This window comes from Lipophrys pholis, assembly GCF_963383615.2.
Source record: "Lipophrys pholis genome assembly, chromosome: 2".
Classification (NCBI taxonomy): Eukaryota; Metazoa; Chordata; class Actinopteri; order Blenniiformes; family Blenniidae; genus Lipophrys; species Lipophrys pholis.
Genome location: NC_137636.1, coordinates 26,938,942 through 26,959,882, shown reverse-complemented (window position 1 = coordinate 26,959,882; position 20,941 = coordinate 26,938,942). Strand labels below are relative to the sequence as shown.

General features: G+C 41.2%; 1 protein-coding gene across 2 annotated transcripts; it reads left to right on the top strand.

The window, feature by feature from the left end:
• The first annotated feature begins 717 nt into the window (after positions 1 to 717).
• ulk3 (unc-51 like kinase 3) lies at positions 718 to 19,696 on the top strand. Of its 2 annotated transcripts, none has more exons than XM_080491695.1 (17): positions 718 to 825; positions 1,315 to 1,454; positions 2,670 to 2,810; positions 3,395 to 3,515; positions 3,685 to 3,780; positions 5,789 to 5,932; positions 6,809 to 6,891; positions 7,869 to 8,024; positions 8,202 to 8,307; positions 8,454 to 8,494; positions 8,678 to 8,780; positions 9,480 to 9,544; positions 10,211 to 10,289; positions 11,698 to 11,738; positions 15,175 to 15,222; positions 15,325 to 15,388; positions 18,489 to 19,696. In XM_080491695.1, exons 2-17 carry the CDS (start codon positions 1,356 to 1,358, stop codon positions 18,503 to 18,505), a joined length of 1,404 nt encoding a protein of 467 aa, XP_080347821.1. In that variant the 5' UTR covers positions 718 to 825; positions 1,315 to 1,355; the 3' UTR covers positions 18,506 to 19,696. The 2 variants fall into 2 exon arrangements, with proteins under 2 accessions (XP_080347821.1, XP_080347820.1); XM_080491694.1 differs by having other exon boundaries at positions 724 to 825; positions 1,355 to 1,454.
• Positions 19,697 to 20,941: the final 1,245 nt, after the last annotated feature.

Below are 20,941 nucleotides of genomic sequence, written 5' to 3'. Positions count from 1 at the left end.
ATACACACCATAATGCAATTCTTTAGCTTTTGGAGTGATATCCATATTTTCTTGTTTTCTCTTTCCGTAAAATCTTTTGAAATATGTACACCTACATATTTGACAGCCGATCTTACAGGAATGTTGTATGCACTTGATCCTCCAGCCAAGACACGTCAGGAGCCCACAGCGAGTAACAGACAGTACAGGAGTGTGTGTTGGAATTGGAAAATGGCAGCCGTCAGTGTTATCAAAATAAGATATTTAAGATAGTGTATATAAATCAGTGTGTACTACCATGATCATTATCTTAAAATTTTGATTAATAAATAAAACATTAATGTGTGACAAAATAAAAGCCATAATCAGAACATGCTTATAATAATGAAGAAAAAAAAAACTTTTTTTTTGTCATTTCTCTATACATTTTATATTCTGCTTTTATTTATTAAGTAATAATTCGTGGTTTTGCTTTGTCTCATATTTAATTTTGATAGAATAAAAAAATTAAAAGCGAATAAAAAGAAGGCAGTTGGCTTTTACATTATCACATCATTTCAAGTTTGTAGTCTAGGTATAATTATTGTATGGGTACTTGATCTTTTATTTATTTATTTGAAGGTTTGTTTTTAGAACGTTAAAGATTTGATGTCCCCGCGAGAAGAAGTTTATTTCAAGTTTATTGATAAGGTGGCAGCGACGGGGCTCCGCCACGAGGGGGCAGCACCGCATCCCGTCACATGCCGTGACGTCATCAAAGCAGTGCCGCATGCGGACATCCATCCAGTGTGTCAGCAGCGATGTAAACATTCACTTTTCATCCACATACAGTGGATTAAGCTACTGGTAAGTACCTGACATCTGCATTTACCGTTTCAACTGGGAATACTTGAAGTCTCTGTGTGTAATCCCTGTGTCAAGGCTCATATTATCGCCGCGTTGTTGTTGTGTACGAGTTAGCTTAGCTGAAACTTGAGTAGATGAGAGCAAATTCACCTCAATAAACTGGCATTTGTCTGGTTTTTATCCTCTTCGCGGACGATCAATGCATAAGTATTTGCAAGCATGTGCAATTTTAGGTGTAGACATAACGAAAGTAATTCAGTAAAACTTTTACAGTTGAATTGCTTCAATAAATCCTGGAAATGATTAATAAACTGCAGTGAAACAACTGACGTGGTTTATTGAAAGTCTTCAAATCTAATTGGTGTGTACAGACTGTCCCTCAATCATGATCCTATCATGAGACACTCATTCCTCTCTGAGCAGCTCTCAGGTGAATGACGATCTCAGCTTTTGTTTTGCAATCATCATGTTGTTGGTTGTACCGTCCAGCCTCCACTTCTTTGGGAACCTCTAATGCTGCTGTCCTCAGCATGGCCTCCAGCTTTGCACCTCCCAAACTGGCAGACTTCATCCTCACAGAGCGGCTGGGCAGTGGTACATATGCTACTGTCTACAAAGCCTACAGAAAGGTGAGATCTTTGAAGCCAGGACCACTTCTGGTCAAATAGAGGCTCTGAGAAATAGTAACTAGTTACTAGGCAAAGTAATCATTTGTCTTCCATCTCATGTTTTCCTTCAGTGTGATCTGTCTTATTAATCTGCACGTTGCTGTGTTATTGGAGTTACTGGGTCATGTCAGCAACACGTGTGACCGCCTAATGACTGATTCAGTTATTAAGTTCATCTGTTTTAAGTAGGAAGTCAAACAGTGATACACAATTAATTTTGTTCTGTTTAAGTCAATTTTTCTTTAATACAAATTCTTTATTTCACTTGATACAACGTGAACAATATTTACACGTTTTTGGTTTATTTTCAGCTCTAAAGCTCCGGGTGATGCTCCAGTTTCCCTTTTTTTCTCTATTAAATGTATCTGGATCCAAAAACCTCATCTACATAAGAAACTGATTTGCCCATCGTTTGGCATCATTTTGACCATATTGGTGCCCAGTGGTAGAGTTTTGTGAACTACATATGACTTTATTTTATTAAGACCCAATTTAACAAGTGTCAATATCATAACCCAGTGTAACACAAGGCGTCGACACTCTCTTCTGTCTGCAGCTTTAACTCCTCACTAAGCTTGTGTGTGTGTGACTTTTGTTCTCTCTTGTTTAATAAAATGCATTCTCTGTTCATGAATAGATTTTAAAAAATTCCATCCGTTTCTCAATATGTATCTCAGCTACAACTTCAGGCTGTGAAGAAAATGATTAAAAATCAGTGTTCGTGTTTAGAAGATACTATGAGAACTACCTCTCCAGTAAATTAGATCCAGGAAAAAGGCATTAAACAGTAAATTGTTCCTATTCTGATCAAACTTTTGAATGTCTTGTAGAGTGATTGTATTTGTTTTTTGCTGGTCAGATGTTCTCAGCTGAATTGACTTGATATAAGTGCAACACAAAAAAAAAAAAAAAAAAGCAGGAATCATTCATTTTTAGGAATATTGGTATTTAATAATTGAGTGTAAATAGTTCCTCTTGTAAATAAGCAAAAGTATGTCACATAAACACAAAAGAGCTAATTTTGTGTTTTTAAAAAGATCAACAACACACAAACACTAATAACTGCTATCTGATTGACCCTGTTACATGTATATACTGTCTAATGTTTTCTTTTCAAAGCGCTCGTTGGTTTTGTGGTTAAAATGCAAAGTCCACTCCTTGGTTGTGATCTCGCAGGCGAACAGTCGAGAGGTCGTTGCTGTAAAAGTCGTCGCGAAGAAGACCCTAAACAAAGCCTCCACGGAAAACCTGCTCACAGAGATTGAAATCTTGAAGACCGTGCGACACCCGCATATCGTCCAGTTGAAGGACTTTCAGGTGAGCTGGTACCAGCTGTAAACCCTCCAGGGAAGAGCAATGCAACAATCAGCAGTATGATTATACATGAAGAGCTGTGCTGCATGGAGAGAGAGTTGTAAATTCACTCTTCTTTACCTCGATTCAAGCCTCTTCTGTTATTCATTACAAATGGCAATACTGTAATGACAGTATTTGTGGACAATTTGTAATTCCTCCCATTGTTAAATGTTTCTGTACATAAATATTTACAAGGATTTAGTCACATGAGCATCATAAGCTGAGATAATTCCTACATTTTTTGTGTTGATTGTAGTTAAGCCAACATTAAAGTATAACAATCGTTCTCTAATCATCTCCTGTGTTTCAAAGATGCTCCTGTCAAACATCTGCCATTCCCAGAGAAAACAAGAGACCATAATTCCCCACACCTATCTTTATAAAGTGCAGATTTATAGCCCATTTACAGAAGATGTTGCTTCAATCCAAAGACACCGGGCCTCACATCTGCTTTGTGTGTTTTTAAACAGCTATACTCGTAAACAGAAAGCGTAGCAATATAGCGCAGTCTTTTCTTAAGCGTCTGAACTGTTGTCTTTCAACAGTGGGATGCTGAGAATATCTACCTGATCCTGGAGTGGTGTTCTGGTGGAGATCTCTCCCGCTTCATTCGCACTCGCAGGATTTTACCTGAGCGCGTGGCGCAGCGTTTCCTGCAGCAGATCGGTGAGTCTTCAACAAAGTCTGTAAGTTTTTTTAAAATCAGTTTTTTTATTCCTTTTTATATATTAGGATTGATGCAGTTTTAGTATTTCACGCTGCACAGCGAGACGCCTGAGTGGAGTTTGACTGTGTCGATTTCAGTGTGTAATTGTACTTGTGTCTGCACAAACAGCCTGTGCCCTCCAGTTTCTTCATGAGCGAAACATTTCACACCTGGACTTGAAACCGCAGAATATTTTGCTCAGTGGCTCGGTCCTCAAACTGGCAGGTAATCTCATTTTCACCAACACGGAAAAAAACACACATTGATTTCTGTTGCTAATGTTTACTTTCATAAAGGCAGCACTTCCTGTTGGGATATTTTAACTTTACAACTTAAAATAAAATCCTCTGTGCACTTGATATACCGTGGAAGTGTGGCGTCATAGTGAATAGGATGAGTTTGCTCTATTTTTTTAGATAGATGTCAGTTACAAAGAGCTTTATACAATTAAAAGAACATACATTGCATTAACCTTTATGCATGCATGTGTGACATAACAATATCTCTTGGACTGTTTTCTAGAAAGCAAAACCTCTCAAAGCAGAGCAACACAGTGATTGGATTGGCTTTGCCATTGGGGTTTCCACTAAACAACCCTCTGCTCACAGAGATGCTGCTGCAGTGCTTCACACGTTTCTATATACACAGCCAAAACTACAGAGTGATATTGAACAACTGCCAGATATTGACTGATGAGGTTGTCTTGGAAAACAGTGCAGAAGCACTCACTTGCTGTACATTACTAATCTACAACCATGAAATCCCAAATAAAATCATCCCAATCAGAATTGCATTCAAAAGAGAGAATATTATTCAACATGTACCACATATAGACGTGTAGGAAACCCACTTCCCCCGACACCTGTTTTTAAAAGAGTCTTTCAGCTCAAGCAGTCTGCAGACTCTCCGCACCGCGTGCAGGTTGTCAGACTGTGCCACAGTTTGACTGCTACGGCTGCAAAAGCTCAGTCACTGCGGATGTTACGAGGCACACAACAGATTATAGGTTTATGGACCTGAGACAGCAAGTTGATGAGTGGGACGTAAGCAGTCGAGGCAGATCTACGGAGCCTGTCAGTTTAACGCTCGCAAAGCCGACTTGGGGAATTTTTATCCTAAATTCAACAGAGAGGCAGGAGAAGAGATTTGTGCGTGGAGTGTGATGTTTGACCAGTGAGATTTCTTTCAGCAGTCTTCTGGATTTATTGGGCGTCAAGTTGAAGCAGACTGACAGGCATGAATGTGAGGACAGATGAAGGTGGGATTATTGCCCCGTGATCATCTGTAATCGCATGATCTGATTAGCTGCCTAATGTGTGTGTTTATTAGTTGAAAAAATGCAGAAAGAGACAGAAAAAACAGCCAGAAATTAATATGAAATTAATTAATTCTAATGATTCAATCAAAACAAACTTGAATATATTTAGTTTATCACACATTTGTCACTTTTTTGTTTTACTAAAATATTTTTCAAGCTTTTAATTCATGAAAATCAATATCTCAAAGCATAACATTTCTTCAAATCAAATGTTTTCATCTAATTTTTCATTTCAAGACTACAATTATTAGAATTAAAGTGAAACCAAAGCTTTAAACTAATTTATTTTATAAATTATTTTTCAGAAGCACTTATACATGATTAACCTGACATGTTTTTTGACTATGAGAGGAACTTGAAAATGTACATGATCCAACACATGGAAATTTGGATGTTATATCAGTTTGAAAGGCACTTATGGAAAGGTGATTGAAGAAATTTGATAAAACTGTACAGTCCGATTAACATACAAATAAATGAAGGAAGGTGTAGCTTTATTAGCAGCTACATGGATGAGTGTGAACGGCTGGGTTGGATGGTTTCAAACACGTGATACAAAGCAGTAAACAAAATAAGCTGTATTGCCTCGAAGTTACAGAAAGACTTGTCTTGCACAGAAAACAAATGTTGCATCAAAGCACAGAATTACTTAATGCCCCCCCCCCCCCCCCCCCCCCCCCCCCCAAACGGGCAACACAGTAAAGAGCAACCATTATGTGTCTCTCTGGGTTTTGGTTGTGTATATGTTGTTTATGCTTGAATTCTTCCAACTACCTGATCAGGGAGAACAAATAAAGATGAGCTTGGTTTGGTTTAATTCAGGCTCATCACTGTTGTTTTTCCTGCTGACGGTGCACTTTCAGAGGTCACAGCCAAGGCTGCTAGTGAATTACGTGTGTCCTGCTCTGTTCCCAGATTTTGGATTTGCACAGTACATGTCACCGTGGGATGAGCAGAGTGCCCTGAGAGGTTCTCCTCTTTACATGGCTCCTGAAATGGTGTGCCGACGCCAGTACGACTCCAGGGTGGATCTCTGGTCAGTGGGAGTCATCCTCTTTGGTGGGTGCTGCACAATCTTCTCTTCATTTCTACTAGTGAGACATCGAAATCGGCTGCAATGACAATAATCGTTTGAAATGTTTTACGTTAGGCGGTGTGATTCCCCTTTGATAATAACATCTCATTTCTATGTCAGAAATAAAAGACTTCCAGCCCTGCAGGACTGAAAACTCGCTCCGCACTTCACAGACTCAATTGTACCATTAATCACGGAACGACAGGCTGCTGAACGACCCTTTTATGGGGCTAATAGTTCAGTTATTGTTCAACAATTGTGTAACAGCTCACTGCAGCGATTGTACTGTGTGGAGCGACAAAGTTTAGAATGAAACGAGAAGAGCTCTTGTCAGTGTGAGTCAAATCTGAACACAAAAGCGTGGTGGCTCGCTGGGAGTTTCTCACTGTAGTCCAGTGGTTTATTACATCCATCAACAAGCATTTCCTGCTTTATTCTTTGGCTGCGGAGGGTCAGAAGAAATAATTAGCATCTTGCTGTTAACAATTTTACTTTTTTTTGTTGTTGCGGTGAGCTGAGTTTTTATGTCGTAATTACTAGAATTCAACAGTTATGTGAACAAGACTACATTTTCCTACTCAATGAAATCGTTTGGAAACATTGAATAAGGGACGAGCTTTTGTCGTCTTTTACGGCTATTTTGTTGGCAGATGGGTGTTTCTCTTGACGATAAGCTCCGGTGCAAATGAGAGCATGAAACTATAACAAAAATATACATTTAGGGAATTGCAAGCCATTTTAATGAACATTTGTGTTCGTTGATTTCTTGACAAATATGTATTTCCTGTGTGGGTTTAATTTATAAATGGCAAATTTTTTTATAAATTTAAGTCAAGCTAACATTGCTTGTGTGCACACAGAGGCTCTATTTGGGCGAGCACCATTTGCTTCAAAGTCCTATGCCGAATTAGAAGAGAAGATCCGCAGCAACCAGCCGATCGAGGTAAGTGAAGAACAAGTAACAGTTAATGTGCTGAGTCAGCAGAAAAACAAACTTTTAAACACCGTTGGAGTGGGACATAACTTCTGTGGAAAGGCTAAATGTTTGGTTCAGTGAGAATATGGAGTTCACTCTATTACTGGTTCATGACCTTGCCTCGCAATACGAGTTCATATTAAATATTGTGGCTGAGAAAAACATCAAATAATGTTTTTGTGAAAAGTCAGTGTAGTTTTTAGAAATACTGAGCGTCAGCTTGCAAAAGCGCAAATTCAAGTTATTCATCAGGTGTATGTATGTAATGTAGATTTATCTTTTAAACTATATAGGCTATATGTATTTATGACCAATTAAAAATCGTTTGCTGTGTGAATATCTGTACGTCGTTTTTTGTTGTTGTCTGGGAACATACAATAATGATAAAGACAAGTCATTTTCAACTCTATTTAGAATTGAAGCCACTAGATGGCACACTGCTCCACTCATGTTTGAGGGTCTCATTCCCACTTCCAGTTCTCTGTGCAATGTGTAGTTTCTCTACAGCAGCTTGACCAACACTAAACCTCCAATAGTCTGTCATTTAAGTCAAAATTGTAGGATACACATTATGATATTCACGTTCACACAGGTAACACATACAGGTAAATGCATCACATAAGAGTAACTAGTTTTTCTGTAATAATTTTCTCATACATAAAATTCGCCACAAATAAGTAGCTGGTGAAAATCGCTGGAACAGTTGATACGACATGCACTTTTAAAGTTAGAGGACTGGAATTGTTGTGAGACTTTGACTTAATGGATTGCATTAGCACATGCTCCATTATGCAGGGACTCACATAGACAGTGTAAAGGTCATCTTTTGATAGAGAGTAGTGATGTGAAACCAGAGGGTCCGTTGCAACAATGCGCTGTCCTTTTCCCTGGGATGGTCCCGTGACTCGCAGTGCAACGCGGTAAGGTTTTGTTTTGTGTATCAGCTCCCTCCCGGGGCCAGGGTATCCAAGGACTGCAGGGACCTTCTGTTGAGGCTGCTGGTGAGAAATCCAGACGCCCGGATCACCTTCGCCGAGTTCTTCACCCACCCTTTTGTGGATCTGGAGCACATGCCAAGTGCAGAGAGCATTGTTAAAGCGGTGAGAGGATGGGGATGCCTGATTTATTTATGTATGATTGACTGAACACATGTACACATGTGTTAGCGGTATTGTCCTCATGCTCGCCCCACATGTGTCTTCACGCATGACTCTGCACGCATGGATGGCTGTTGTAGTTTGCGTTCCCTGATGCCACTTTGTATTTCCTCTCTTCAGAAGGATCTGGTCCTGCAGGCTGTTCAGAAGGACCAGGAGGGAGAGAGGTCCGCCGCCCTCTTTCTCTACTGCAGTGCCCTTGAGCACTTTGTGCCCGCTATTCACTGTAAGAGCAACAACCACTCTCATATCCTGTCTACGGACTAAGCCCTTGAACGAGGAGCTGTCTTTGTTGACACAAAATAAACCAGCAAGAGAAAAAAAACTCACTAATTGTAAAAGCAAAACATCTCCTCTCTCAACCCCCTCCAGATGAGGCGGACCGGCAACGTAAAGATGCCCTCAGGCAGAAGGTAGGCCTCCACACGTTCACACATGGATTACTCTCTGTTTTCAATTAGTCCTGTTTTCCATACTCAGCTGCTTCTCACTTGCTCTAACTCCCTCTCTGTGACTAGCATATGGTGTGTATATATCACATGAAAAGCATATGGTGCGATAATGAGACAGTGTCAATGTGCGATGTCTGTCTGCAGGTCAGCCAGTATGTGTCCAGAGCCGAGGAGCTGAAGGCCCTGGTGGCTTCGGACTACAAGCTTAGCTTCGAGGAGGCGCGGACCTCCAGAGATGTCCTGAGAGGTAAAGAGGAAGCCACACAGTGCAGGTCACTTACTTTGTTGGATGCTTGAGTGTGTGTGAGACATGGATTCCAGGCTTTGGTAGCCATTTTTGTGGGAGTTTGCATGTCCTCTCTGTGTGTTCCTGGGTTTCCTCTCTTAGTCCAAATCTGTCCTACAATTCAAAATAATGCGTATCGAATTTGTGCTTTTAAATGGGCTGGAAGTATGAATGGGAGACTGTTTTCTCCGGGACCAGCTCCAGTCTTACATGTGGGAGAGTGGGTCATCAATAACTGAAGGGTTGGCGGTTCGAATCCCGCTATATCCAAGTCACTGTAAGTGGTGCCCTTGGGAATCAAAAGGTAGCATCAGTGAACAGCCTAGTATGAATAGGTATGAATGCTGGTGGTGGTCGGAGGTGCTGTAGGAAATGGCAAAATGGCAGTCGTGCCTCTGTGGCTACAATTCAGCTTACCATCACCGGTGTGACTGGTGTGAAGGAACTCGAAAAAAGCGTTATATAAATCCAAGCCATTATTATTATTCATTAACACCAAATTAAGTTTGGTTTTTATGCAATTCATGCAAAAGAGATTAAAATTACCTAACTAAAAGTAATTTATCCTCAAACTGAAGGTTAAAGGTCAGTTTGCCCTGAAATGTGTCGTTGGAACATGTCTTATCATGTGAATGAGTGTTTTTTGCTCGTCTTTTAAAGGGATGTCTCAAGATCAACCTCGGCTGCTTGCAGCTTTAGAGATGTCTTCTACTGCTATCGCAAAGGTTAGATGACTCTGTGCCTCGTACACATAAGCAGCGTGACAAATAGCTGCTGTCAACGGAATTCTGTTTATAAGAAGCAGGTGAATGACAGACATGTTACAGAGGTGTGTGCCGCGCTGCAAACAAAACATTGTCCAATACGCTGAATAGAATATAAAAATCAATGCTTTACAAATTAGGATGTGCTTTATCTTACAGTGCTTCAAATTCAATCTGTGAACTGGACAATAATGTTGAAAATTTAAAGAAATAAAGTTCCTGGTTGACAGCCATACAGCTTTTTAGTACAGATTGCTTTTCAAACCACATCTACAAAGATCAGTGTGGAACCAGAAACCAGTGCAACACATGTTTCTAATCTTTTGGCCTCCCTATTCACATACATCAGAGTAGCACAATATAAGGTAAGAAACACAGGAAACACTTCAACACAATGGAAAAATAGTACCTAATGACTATATTGATAAAGTAACAAAGCTTTTCTTGACGAAAATGCAGAAATGACAGCAGATTATACCCTGAAGTAGTCAAAAGTGTATTTACACACCTGTCTGTTGTTTACCAGTAGAAAATGTCAGGTCTATATAAACACATTTTGCACCATTAGCATTAAGTTTCCTTTTTGATGAATCCCACGTGACATTGACTGGTTGTCTCGTCTTGCAGGAGGAGAGTGGAGCCGACGACCTGGAGGCTCTGGATGTGTACCAGCAGTGTTTAGGAGAGCTACTGCTGGCACTAGCAGGTAGATAAATCCATGCATGGATTTGTTTATTTATCCTGTCTTCTGGTGATGTTGGCAGCTGAACCGCTCCAGCGGTGCCCTGGGTTGGTCCAGCTGTCTGCGAGCAATAAGCCACTCAAAGACACTATTGTTTAGTCGGTGTGTTGCAACAGAAAGCAAATTTAAACATTTAGTTGTCCCACATCTGACCATCACTCTGTATTCAGATGCTGTGACCGCTACATGCACACCACTGTTATAAAATAAAAATACAATTTGGGCAAAAAAAAGATACATTTCGAATGGCAGTGCCATACATAAATTGATTATAGAGAGCAGGCGGAATGAGCAGGCCAGGCTAGCAATTCAATTAAAGTTGAGGGTTCATTCAGGTCAAGAAATGGCAGAACAAAGGAAATGATCCCCAAGGGAAAGACTGGAAAAGAGAGGGCAAAAACCGCTTGGAGACGGAATAAAGATATAGAGATATTTTAAGAGAGACCTAACTGGAAACAGAGAGAGTCTGACAGGAGGACTTTGAGAGAGATGAATATAAACAAAGAGTCGCTTAGAAAGACGAGAGCCAGTGAAGCCATAGACTTGGAGAGAGGCAGGGACACTTAATAAACGACAGGCCGACAAACAGACAGAGGGGTAACACAAGAGACTCCAGAGACTCTCTCTGTGGCCTGGCGTCCATTAGGGCCGGGTTCATGAGCTCATCTGGAAGATCGGCCTAATGGAAGAGGTGGGATAGAGTGATCCAGATGTGGCTTTGAGCTAGGATGAGACCCGGTGCCAGCGCCCTGTGTGTGGTATGAAAATCCCGCCATCTGCTTCCCATTCAGACTCCAGACTCATTTATTTGCGCTATTATACATTGGAACAAATCAAAACTATTATCTGTTGTCCCTGGGAAGGGGCTTGCTGTCAGCACTGTTTGATGAAGAACAAAGTGCAAGTTTAAATATTGTATTGTGTGTCAGTAGATTGGTGCTATAAGAGGGAAAATGGCTCTGCAGTGTCAGGGAGCCTTGTTGTGTGGCACAGCAGATACCACCAGAGGGATTGTTGGGAGAAAACATTGGTTCTTTGTTTGGCCAAGAGCTCTTTGTTGCACAGCTTCCCAACATGCCTCACCACCACAGAGCCCCCCTCTCTTTCCCTTCTCCTCCTCCTCTGTGCTCTCCACTTTCTGTCACCCTGCCCTCCAGGATGACAGACTGTGAAAATACTGGCCTACATTGGAACCATTTTCACCCGTAAGCCCCCCCAACCTGCACGCTAGGAAAATCCAATCTTGTATTTGACCTCTCCTCGAGCAAACAAGGTGATTAGGCTGTAGAGCCCTCTCCTCCTTTCCTCTTCTCATTATTCTCGTGCACACCCCCCCCCCCCCCCCCCCACCCCCCGTCTCTCTCTCTTCCAGCCGAGCCCCAGGGCCGCCGGAAAGAGCTGCTTCACAGCGAGGTGAGTGTGTGAGAAGGGGAATCTGGCTGACTGCACATGGTGAAAATAGTTATCTCTCACACCCCACAACAAGTCCCTGGTTGATCACTTTGCACAGGGGGCGATCCATCTCATGACCCATCACATGTGCATGATTTTGTTGTAAAAGCCAAATGACATACTTCATCATCCATAATTCCTTTCATGTACACATAGATCACTGTCCTCTTTATAATGAGATATCTTTATATGTTGCACGTGACTTTGCAGCTACCATTACGCACCTTACCAACATCACCAGCTATGTCCTCTGTTGTAGCATACTGGAAGCAATGAAAAGCTTGATTATTGCAAAATAGACTGAATAGACATATTTGGATTCTACAGAAATGAATGAAGAAACGCTCTTTTCTGGTTAAAAAAAATCTGTTCATATATATATATATATATATATATATATATATATATATATATATATATGTATACTCACCAGTCTCTCCCAACTACTTCCACCAGACTGCTTTCATTGATGTATTTTGGCTTTACATTGTGGAATATATCCTGAATACATATTATTGATGTAGTTAGAGTTGCCAGCTATAACCGGACCCTGAATACTGACTGGCAAACACAAAGTACTAAGGCACATCTGTCGCCACCGCTCCAAGGTCTTTTGTTTTTGTTTCTTTAATTGTTTTGCCAGCGACAGAGCCAACAACTAACATGACTTTTCACCACCAAACTACAAAAGGGGAGGGGGGGCAGGAGATTGAGTGGGCCCCATAGACCTCCCTATTTGAAGTTTAATGGGTGCTTGTCCTAAGTAAATTCAGATGCCGCTGCAATAATCTAATGCTGCATTAGTGAGACAGGGTTTGGGTTTAGATTGAAAGCATGTGTGTATGTGAGAACCCTAAAGAGCCAACACATGCTGCCATGCCTGGACTCCATGTGTGTTCATATCAACTGTAGAGTACACTTTCACTGTAATTCAATATTACGGCTTCTCGTATGAAAGTCACAGCTTTTGATCCAGCCACTGTCTGCTAATATATAGTCTTTGTGGCTAGACATATGTACATATCATGTCATCGTGTCTCTTTCAGTATAAACACCGTCAAAACTCTGGTAGATTTCAAAGTAGGCTTTTACACTTTAGCTGACTCGGGTAGATTTATTCTCCTCATTTATGGTACATGTTGATTAAAGGGATTGTGATTAAAGCGCTGTGGCTACAAAACGTTGGAGTCAATTCGAAAAAGTTGTGGGCAAAAGTATTTTGGGGCTCAGTGCCGACGGTGATTTGAAGGAACAATGTGGAAGTCATCCATTTGAATGTCCCATCATTGTGAGCCTCAGATGTGACGGCTGTAATCCTCCAGAGGGTTTGTTTTGTAACATGCTGTTGATCTGAGTAGGTATTAGGTGTAGTCAGAGAACTTCTTCATCTCCAGAGGTCTGATAACCACAGTAAAGCGCGGCCTCGAGCTTGTGATGACAGCGGTTAGTACTGCCACATGTGTACCATATGAAATGTTTTCAAAAAAATAGAGCAAGACACAGAGATGATTAGTGTGGTCTGATTGCAACAGGGAGGTTATGCACCCCTCATCTGTATCTCAGTTATTTAGTTTCCCCGATGCACAGATACACCACGAAAAACAAACACAGCCTGAAAAAACATGTCCTGCAATAAACAAAAATCCACGTCTTTATATGGGACTTTAAATGGGATATGTTGTAATAGCAAGAATCTACTTGCTGGCAGCCTTCTTGGACCTCATGATTGCAGAGTAATGGTGTGACAACATACAGTAGAGAGCAAGTGTGGTAAACTACCTTTCCCATAGACACAACCCAGAATATCTTGTAACCACGGTGTGATTTAAACCTATGAGCCTACTTGAATCTCAACGTGTTGGCGTGTTGAAGTGGCCTTGGGAAAGAAATTTAATCCCACATTGCTTCCAGTGGTGATCAAACAAAGGGATGTCTGCCATCCCTATTGGTGTGTGAAGGATTGTGTGCATGAACAGGTGAATGTGACTGATGGTGTATGACACACTGAGACAGCTGAAGTGGTAAATTGTGCTTTTACCGTTTTCTTGTGCTCAGTCCATCATCTGCCCACCTGAACATGAGCCCTTCATTTCGTCACACACAGTACATTATAGTAGTGAATGGAAACAGGGAATAAAAGCCTTTATCTAAACTTAAAAGAATTGTTTAACAAACATAGTGACGTACGGTGATGGGTGGACACATATTGACAATCGTGGCAAAAGTTGTTGCGGTAGTAATCTGTCAGTTAAACTACCCTCAGCAGATAATCCATCAGTCCCAGTCCACGTGGTTCAAAGTTAGTAAAGCTACCCAGTGTGAGGTGAGGCATAGTGACAGTGTTGAAATTAATCTCCTGTAAATCTGTTGGTGAAGGAAAAACCTGTGTGGATGTGAATGATCTCAGCGTTTGATGTTGCTGTATTTGCGTATGGAGTTGTCTGCTTTGTAGCAGCCGAAAATACAGTGAGGCTTTTGTGAAATAAGCACTTAATACTGCAGGCTCATCACTGCTGAAATACAATTTGATGAGTAGAAAGTAAATATTCAGGGAACAGGTATTAAGCGGAGTTATACCATGATGACACAGGGCAGAGTTTCAAAATATCTTTTACAAACTGAAAATGATCACTTTACTTGTTTGCTTGATGATTGTGGCAGATGGAAAATAAAGAGGTTAATAGTAAAAGTCAGACTTTTTGTAAGGTTTGGTAAGTTTCTGGGGACTTCAGCTCGCTATTCGGCCGTCTGAGACGTTGTTTGTATATCGGCCGGGCTTTGTGCACAGTGGAAGCCCGCGACCACTATCGGACTGTGTCTGATATTTGTGGAGTCAGAGCAACAACTGCGATCACATCAGCTTAAACAAACCAATAGAAATGCAGTATGACATGGCGTAGTTATCGCCGCGACACGGAATGCTAACATGAAATGCTAGTACATGCTTACAAATCCTTACTTCAAGCTCTCTTTGCTCAATTGGCATCCACAGTTCGCCGCCCTTTTCTGGCCACGACCGCGTCCATGTCCTCTTCCTCCTTTGAGGATTTGTATCCAATCACAAGAATACTACAAGGGCGAGAGTTCTGCCGAGTCGGCGCAGACTCCTCTCGTACAGTCCGCAAAAAACAATTATTTAAATTTGTCTCATACAGTCTTTAACAGTGTGAAGGCTTTGACAACCCCAATGGCCAAAAACCGCGCTGTTCGTGGAGCCTTTAACCAAAATGTTTGAGCATCCAACCAGCAATTCCTCTGGAGTCACAGACTACACACGGAAACACTAATAGAAACCATATTACCAGCATAAGCCAAGGAAACACAATGAACCAAAAGGGCTGTACACTCTTAACCACATGTACTTGATTTTTTAATTTTGTTATTTTTCTGTCATCAGATTAAAAGCCTCATGACCCGAGCGGAGTATCTTAAGAAGAATATCAAGGTGAGCATGCATTCCTCAGCTGAACGTACGCAACTTTAGATTGTATAAACTGTGAGTTTGGAGTTTGTTTGGTTGATGTTCGGTATGTATCCACCCTCCCAGATGCAGGAGACTCAGAGGGACGTGTCTCTGGATCGAGAACCTCTGGCAGATTCTGTCAGAAGCTGTGAGTTTCCCCGCTGCGTTGTGTAAACCATTCCTCACGCCACGAGAGTGTGGTTTTTATAACCTTGCAGTCGTACTGATAAGTAACTAGGGAGGGGTTGGTGGTGTTGGGGGGGGGGGGGGGGGGGGGGTGGCTGCCTGAATTTGCAATGAAATGTCCTTTCATTGAAGAGTTTTTTTTCCCCCCACTAGTAAAATATGAGCCATTCTCTTGCTGTGCTGGCCACCCTGCCGGCCTGCCTGGCTCTTTGATTTTGTTACAGTGCTGCCCTGGGCTCGCTCGCTCTCCTTGTAAAGCCGACCTTGTGAAAATGGGTCTTGGTGCAAAGCGAGAGCGACGCTTTCAACATAAAAACACCACAGATAACACAGAGAGGCTTTATTCCTGTCATGTACATGCATGTGAACTTTCTTTTGTTGACATGCCATAACTTTACAGATTTTTAGCACCTAATAACCCTGCCTCAGTTGCATTGTATCAATTATGGAAAATTAAGGCTTAATATATATGAATTTCCCATGTGGTGACTTATCCACACAAAGCCTATTCTCTAATATTCTCTGGGCTTAGCTCATAGATGGACCGTGGATACCTAAAGCCCAGACAATATCCTGTTCTCAGTGAGAAATTCCTGGGGAATTATGATTTTTTTTTTTTTTTTTTTTTTTAAAGCTTTAGGGGGAAGGGCACCAGTGACTGTAGAGGCTGCTCATGTTTCATGAAGAATGTGGCTTCTTATTCTGCTGCTGTTGTTTTAATGAAACCTCTCCACGGTCGGCCATGCTGACTGGCAGCGGTCCAACAGCAGCTGTAGGAGACGAAGTCTGTCTGGTGACAGCAAATCAGGCAAAAATGGGGGGAAAAAACACAACAGTATTCCTGTTTGGATTGCAAACTCTGTATATACATGAGGGGCACAGAAACGTCAGCAGTAACCATTCACAATGAAGAACTAGACGTTCCAGTCCTACTTTCAGTCCATCTATGATCTATATCATTTAGTCCAGCTTCAAGTCACAGGGGGAAAGATCAGGTTACACCCTGAACAGGTTACCACCCCATCACTGAGAGACAGTCACCAAATAGCCACAAATTCATGCTGTATGACTGGGAGAAAGTCAGACTGCCTGATTTAAAAAATATATAAAAATAACAAATACACAGAAAAAAGATTGAATCTCCACACAGAAAGGTCCCTAACCTGAATTTTTTACTGTGATTAAAGTGCTAACCACCTGATGGTGGGCAGTCACTTTACTCAGCCGTTACCCTAAAATGCTCCCATCAGACTGAGCATCTTCATGTCAATCTATAACTTATTGATAAATTCACCACTACAACTTAATTCCAGGGGTATGATGCTTCTATGCCCGTTTATAAAACCATCTAGCCTGAAGCAAAAAAAAAAAGCCTTAAGTTATTGTAAACGTGCTTCTGATCAGGGGGGTAAAAAGTCAATACACAGGGATTCTCATACTTGAAAAGTCACGTTGCATTTAAGTTAATAAAAGTCTGAATTGACTTTCTTATAATTCATTAATGTTAATCAGGACATTTAAAAAAAAAAAAAATGGATTGAAAAGAGGCAACAGAGGAAGCTGCATATTTACTTATGTTAAAAAAGCTCACACAGTTTAAAGCATTCTATTGGGGAAAAGATGCTTTCAATAGCTTTTTTGACATATAACTTTGAACACAATATTGTGGAGACCTTTTTTTTTTTTTTCAACCAAATCCAGTTGATATTACCTTAAATTCTTAAAGTGTGGTTAACACTCCGGTTTAGCTTCAGTACCAGTATAAGTCAGTGAATTTCACTGTTTTCTAACATTATATTAGGAAAACTGTCTGAGGGAGGACTTCATTAAATAACTCAGCAAAGCTGAATAAAGCAGCAAAGTAAACTATATGCGTCTGTTTTTCTGGCACACATTACACTTCACTTTTCATTCAAAACTGGTAAATGTAGATTTGGATTGAAAGATGTAAACAGATGGCACAATGGATACCTTTATGGTGTGGCCAAGTACTTTCCATCCTGGACCCCCTTGGAAAGAGTCAAAGAACACAGTGGGGGCCGAGGCTTCGCCTGCTCTGAGTTTGTAAAGAAAATAAGATTTGCACATGTCAAAGAAAACCATAATAAGACATTATATAGAAGCTAGAACAGACCGGGGAGACTGGCCATTACTTACTTTGGTATGTTCACGGGAGTGGGTCTGTCCCAACAGTGTATTTTGGCAAATAAGACATGGGAGAAGGGGGTCCTGATCTGGTGAGGGTTCAAAGTAAAACGGTTGGGAAACATTGGCGTAGTCTATACCGATCTATGTGACCAGACGACCAGAACAACCTGGGCTGAATACACTCTCAGTATTGTTGTAGTGACTGAGAGCTGGTAGCTGCCAATCAAAATCAGAACAGAGTCAAAACAGCAGCCAGCAGTTCTGACGTGCATCACATGTTGTGCTTGATTTATTTTGACGTGTTCGGTGCGTGTGCTGCGTTCATACCTCAAACCGACTACACCATCATGAGCTCTCTGCCTGAGTGTTTGGCTTGTCGCAGTTTGACTGCAGCTTGCATAACACCGTAAAACACACCAAAATGAGCGATCGCACCAGATATTCATCCACTTAGCTTCACTTTGGTTTTAATCCGAATTTATATGGCAGTTTTTAATCCAAGTTGGTACAATTGACTGTGCTTCACAGGTGGAATGACACAAAGACAACACACAAAAAACAAGGGAAAAGAAAATATATGTTGGAACTAAATGACGTTAGAGTGATTCTGAAAACTATAATTTATTACTCTCATTTGCTGATTTATGGACCTTTGAGTTCTATTGTTAATTTACTTTCTGGGTTTGTTGTGATATTTGGTTATTATGTGTTGTCCTAATGTATGTACAAATACATATTGTCACAATAAAACAAATAAATCTATTGGTTTAAATAAACATTAAATCTTACCATAGCTTAAATTACTCAGTAAAAAGGAATGTATGTCGTCAATGATGCTGAAAATGTCATTTAAATTAGGTTGATCATTGTTTCTACAAACCTCAAACAGCGTGCTGCCTCTCTTGTCTCCTCAGCATGTTGTCTGCAGTGAGCGGCCCGGCCACCTCAAGGGGTCTGCAGCGGTGGCGGCAGCAGCGGCAGCAGCAGCAGGAGCAGCAGCAGCGGCGGCATCAGGCCGTCAGTCAGTGTTCAGGCCGGACTGCCAGCTCTCACCTAACGTGGTCTCCGCCCGGGCCAAATCCCACCACATCCTCGCCCACTGTGGGAGCGCTGTCTGGGTGGGATGGTACGGTCGCCAACCAAAATGTGGCCTCGCTGGAAAAGTTTTCTTACCAGATGATTTGGCAGGTCGACGACTTGTGTTCATTACTTTCGAGTGGGGAAAAAAAAAAAATCTGGCTTGATTGAAAGTTGCTCATGAGTTTTGAATTTGCACTCTTGTGAATGTGAACCGTTCCCTGTCTTTGACACTGTGTCCCCCCCCCCCCCCCCCCCCCCCCTTCCATCACACCATTGATATGTAAATGTGGGACAGCTTGTATGACAATACCACACTGTCATGGTAAACCAGTTAAACCGAGACTGAACTTTTCCCGCTCACATGCAGACTGTGAAAATCCCAAAACACAATTAAATATTGCAGTTTTTGGGGCTGTAGTATTAATATATTATACTGAGGCCTGTGTAAACATGTACATATTCACTCCACCTTCACCCCCCCCCCCCCCCCCCCCACTGCCTTTACTGTGGGTCAACCACAGGCTCACCAGGCTCTCCCCGCTGATGGAGCCCTCTCCACCACGACCAGGGGGGAAACTGGAGAGGTGCGGCCTCTGCCTTATTTACACTAGCCTCGCATTTTTCTTAGGTTTGGCAGTGGCCGGGTATTTGAGGGATACAGCGAGTTGTGCTGCTCCAGCAAAGCCTTCATAACGAGGCCTCTGTGGAGACGGCAGAAAGCTTAACAGTCGGTGGCGAGCCCATAATCCTCACTGTTGTAGGTCCGCACGGACGCTCTTCCTTTCACACAGGTATCCTAAAGGGAGCTTTACTTTTTTTGTGGATGTAATTTAAATGCCACTGTAACATTTAACTGAAAATACATTTTATGTCTGCTGGTAAGCAGACATAAAATTTTTATTTTTTTTTTACACACACTGCTGTTTCTTATTTAGATTTTCTTTTTTTTTTTGGAGTGTTTATACAGCTGTGTATGTCTAATGTATTTATTAAAGACTAATTGCAGATGACGAATCAGACGGAAAATAAAGCTGCGATCTGTAAAAGCTGTGCGTTCCGTGTGTTGTTCAGATGTTTTGTCAACAGTGCCAGGTGAACGCTCGTTTTTCAGAACCTGTGGAAAGATTTATTTGGCTTAGTGGGAGCAGCGCTGCTGGTCCCTCGCCATCATCTGGAAGGGCGCTCTGAAGAAACAGCTGGCTCGCGGCCACGGAGGGTGGAGAGAGTTAAGCAGGCAGGGAAAGTAAGGACATTTGATAATTATATGATTTATGCGGACGTCTGAAAGCTCCGAAAACTGTAACTGAAAATGTGCAGATCTGACAAAAACTTTATATTATTTGTTTTCCCTCTCCTAGCCCTACTTCTGCTTGCATCTAAATGTGTAGTTGGAGGAGGAATGTGACACGAAGAGGCAATCACTAAGATTATACCAAACAACTTTTCTTTTCATAGTTGGAAAGATGGATTAGTTGTGGATTTCGGTGGATTTTTTTGCTCCACTAAAATTAAAAAAAGAACATTTCTGTTCTTTAAACAGACAAATGTTTAGCATGTGTCTGTTTTCTATCATGGAGCATCGTGATCGTCTAGACGTGGTGGCAGCGAGCTTGTAAAAAAGTTTGTTGGTTAAAATCCCTCTGTGTGTGAGTCACCTCTGTGGGTTTGAATATGTTAATATCTTTTAAAGCAACCGCTTCTTTAACTATGCTTTTTTTTTTTTAACCACTATTTTTCTGACTCACAAAGTCATTTTTGCCAATATTTTATTAATACCTTTTTAGTTCTTTATCCTTTTGTGTAAAGCACTATGTGCAGCATTATTTTTTTTATGAGAAGTGATATAAAAATAAAGATTGATTGTTACAAATTAGACTGGGAGACACAGGCTGTGCTGTGGTGACTCCTGGATAGAGCAACCAAAACAAACCATGTCCCTTTTTTCTCCATCAAGCATGAAATCTATGGGGAGTTTAAAAAATGTATCCAACTTTGTGTGTTTTGGGTTCCATCGATTTAAATGACCAATTAAAGGTACAAAAAAAAAAAAGATTTTTATTACGATGAGACTCATAAAAGGTCGAGGCATCAGGGAAATGCAGGCAAAAACTACAATTGTGTATTTTACCACGTGCTGCTAGCTTATGGTATGACTGGAGCAGCTATTCAAAGATGTGCTTGAATTTATGGAGGCTTTTCAATCAACAGGTTTTTATTTTTAGGTACTTTGAGATATTTCAAATGGTTGAAAAGTATGTGGGATCTTTGGTTTACCGTTTTCTGCGTC

Excerpts from the sequence above, each read along its gene's own strand:
- ulk3 (XM_080491694.1), top strand. The coding sequence starts at position 749 with ATGCGGACATCCATCCAGTGTGTCAGCAGCGATGTAAACATTCACTTT. Across the intron at positions 5,933-6,808 it reads AGTGGGAGTCATCCTCTTTG|AGGCTCTATTTGGGCGAGCA; the intron begins GTGGGTGCTGCA and ends GTGTGCACACAG. Across the intron at positions 15,223-15,324 it reads ATCTTAAGAAGAATATCAAG|ATGCAGGAGACTCAGAGGGA; the intron begins GTGAGCATGCAT and ends CCACCCTCCCAG.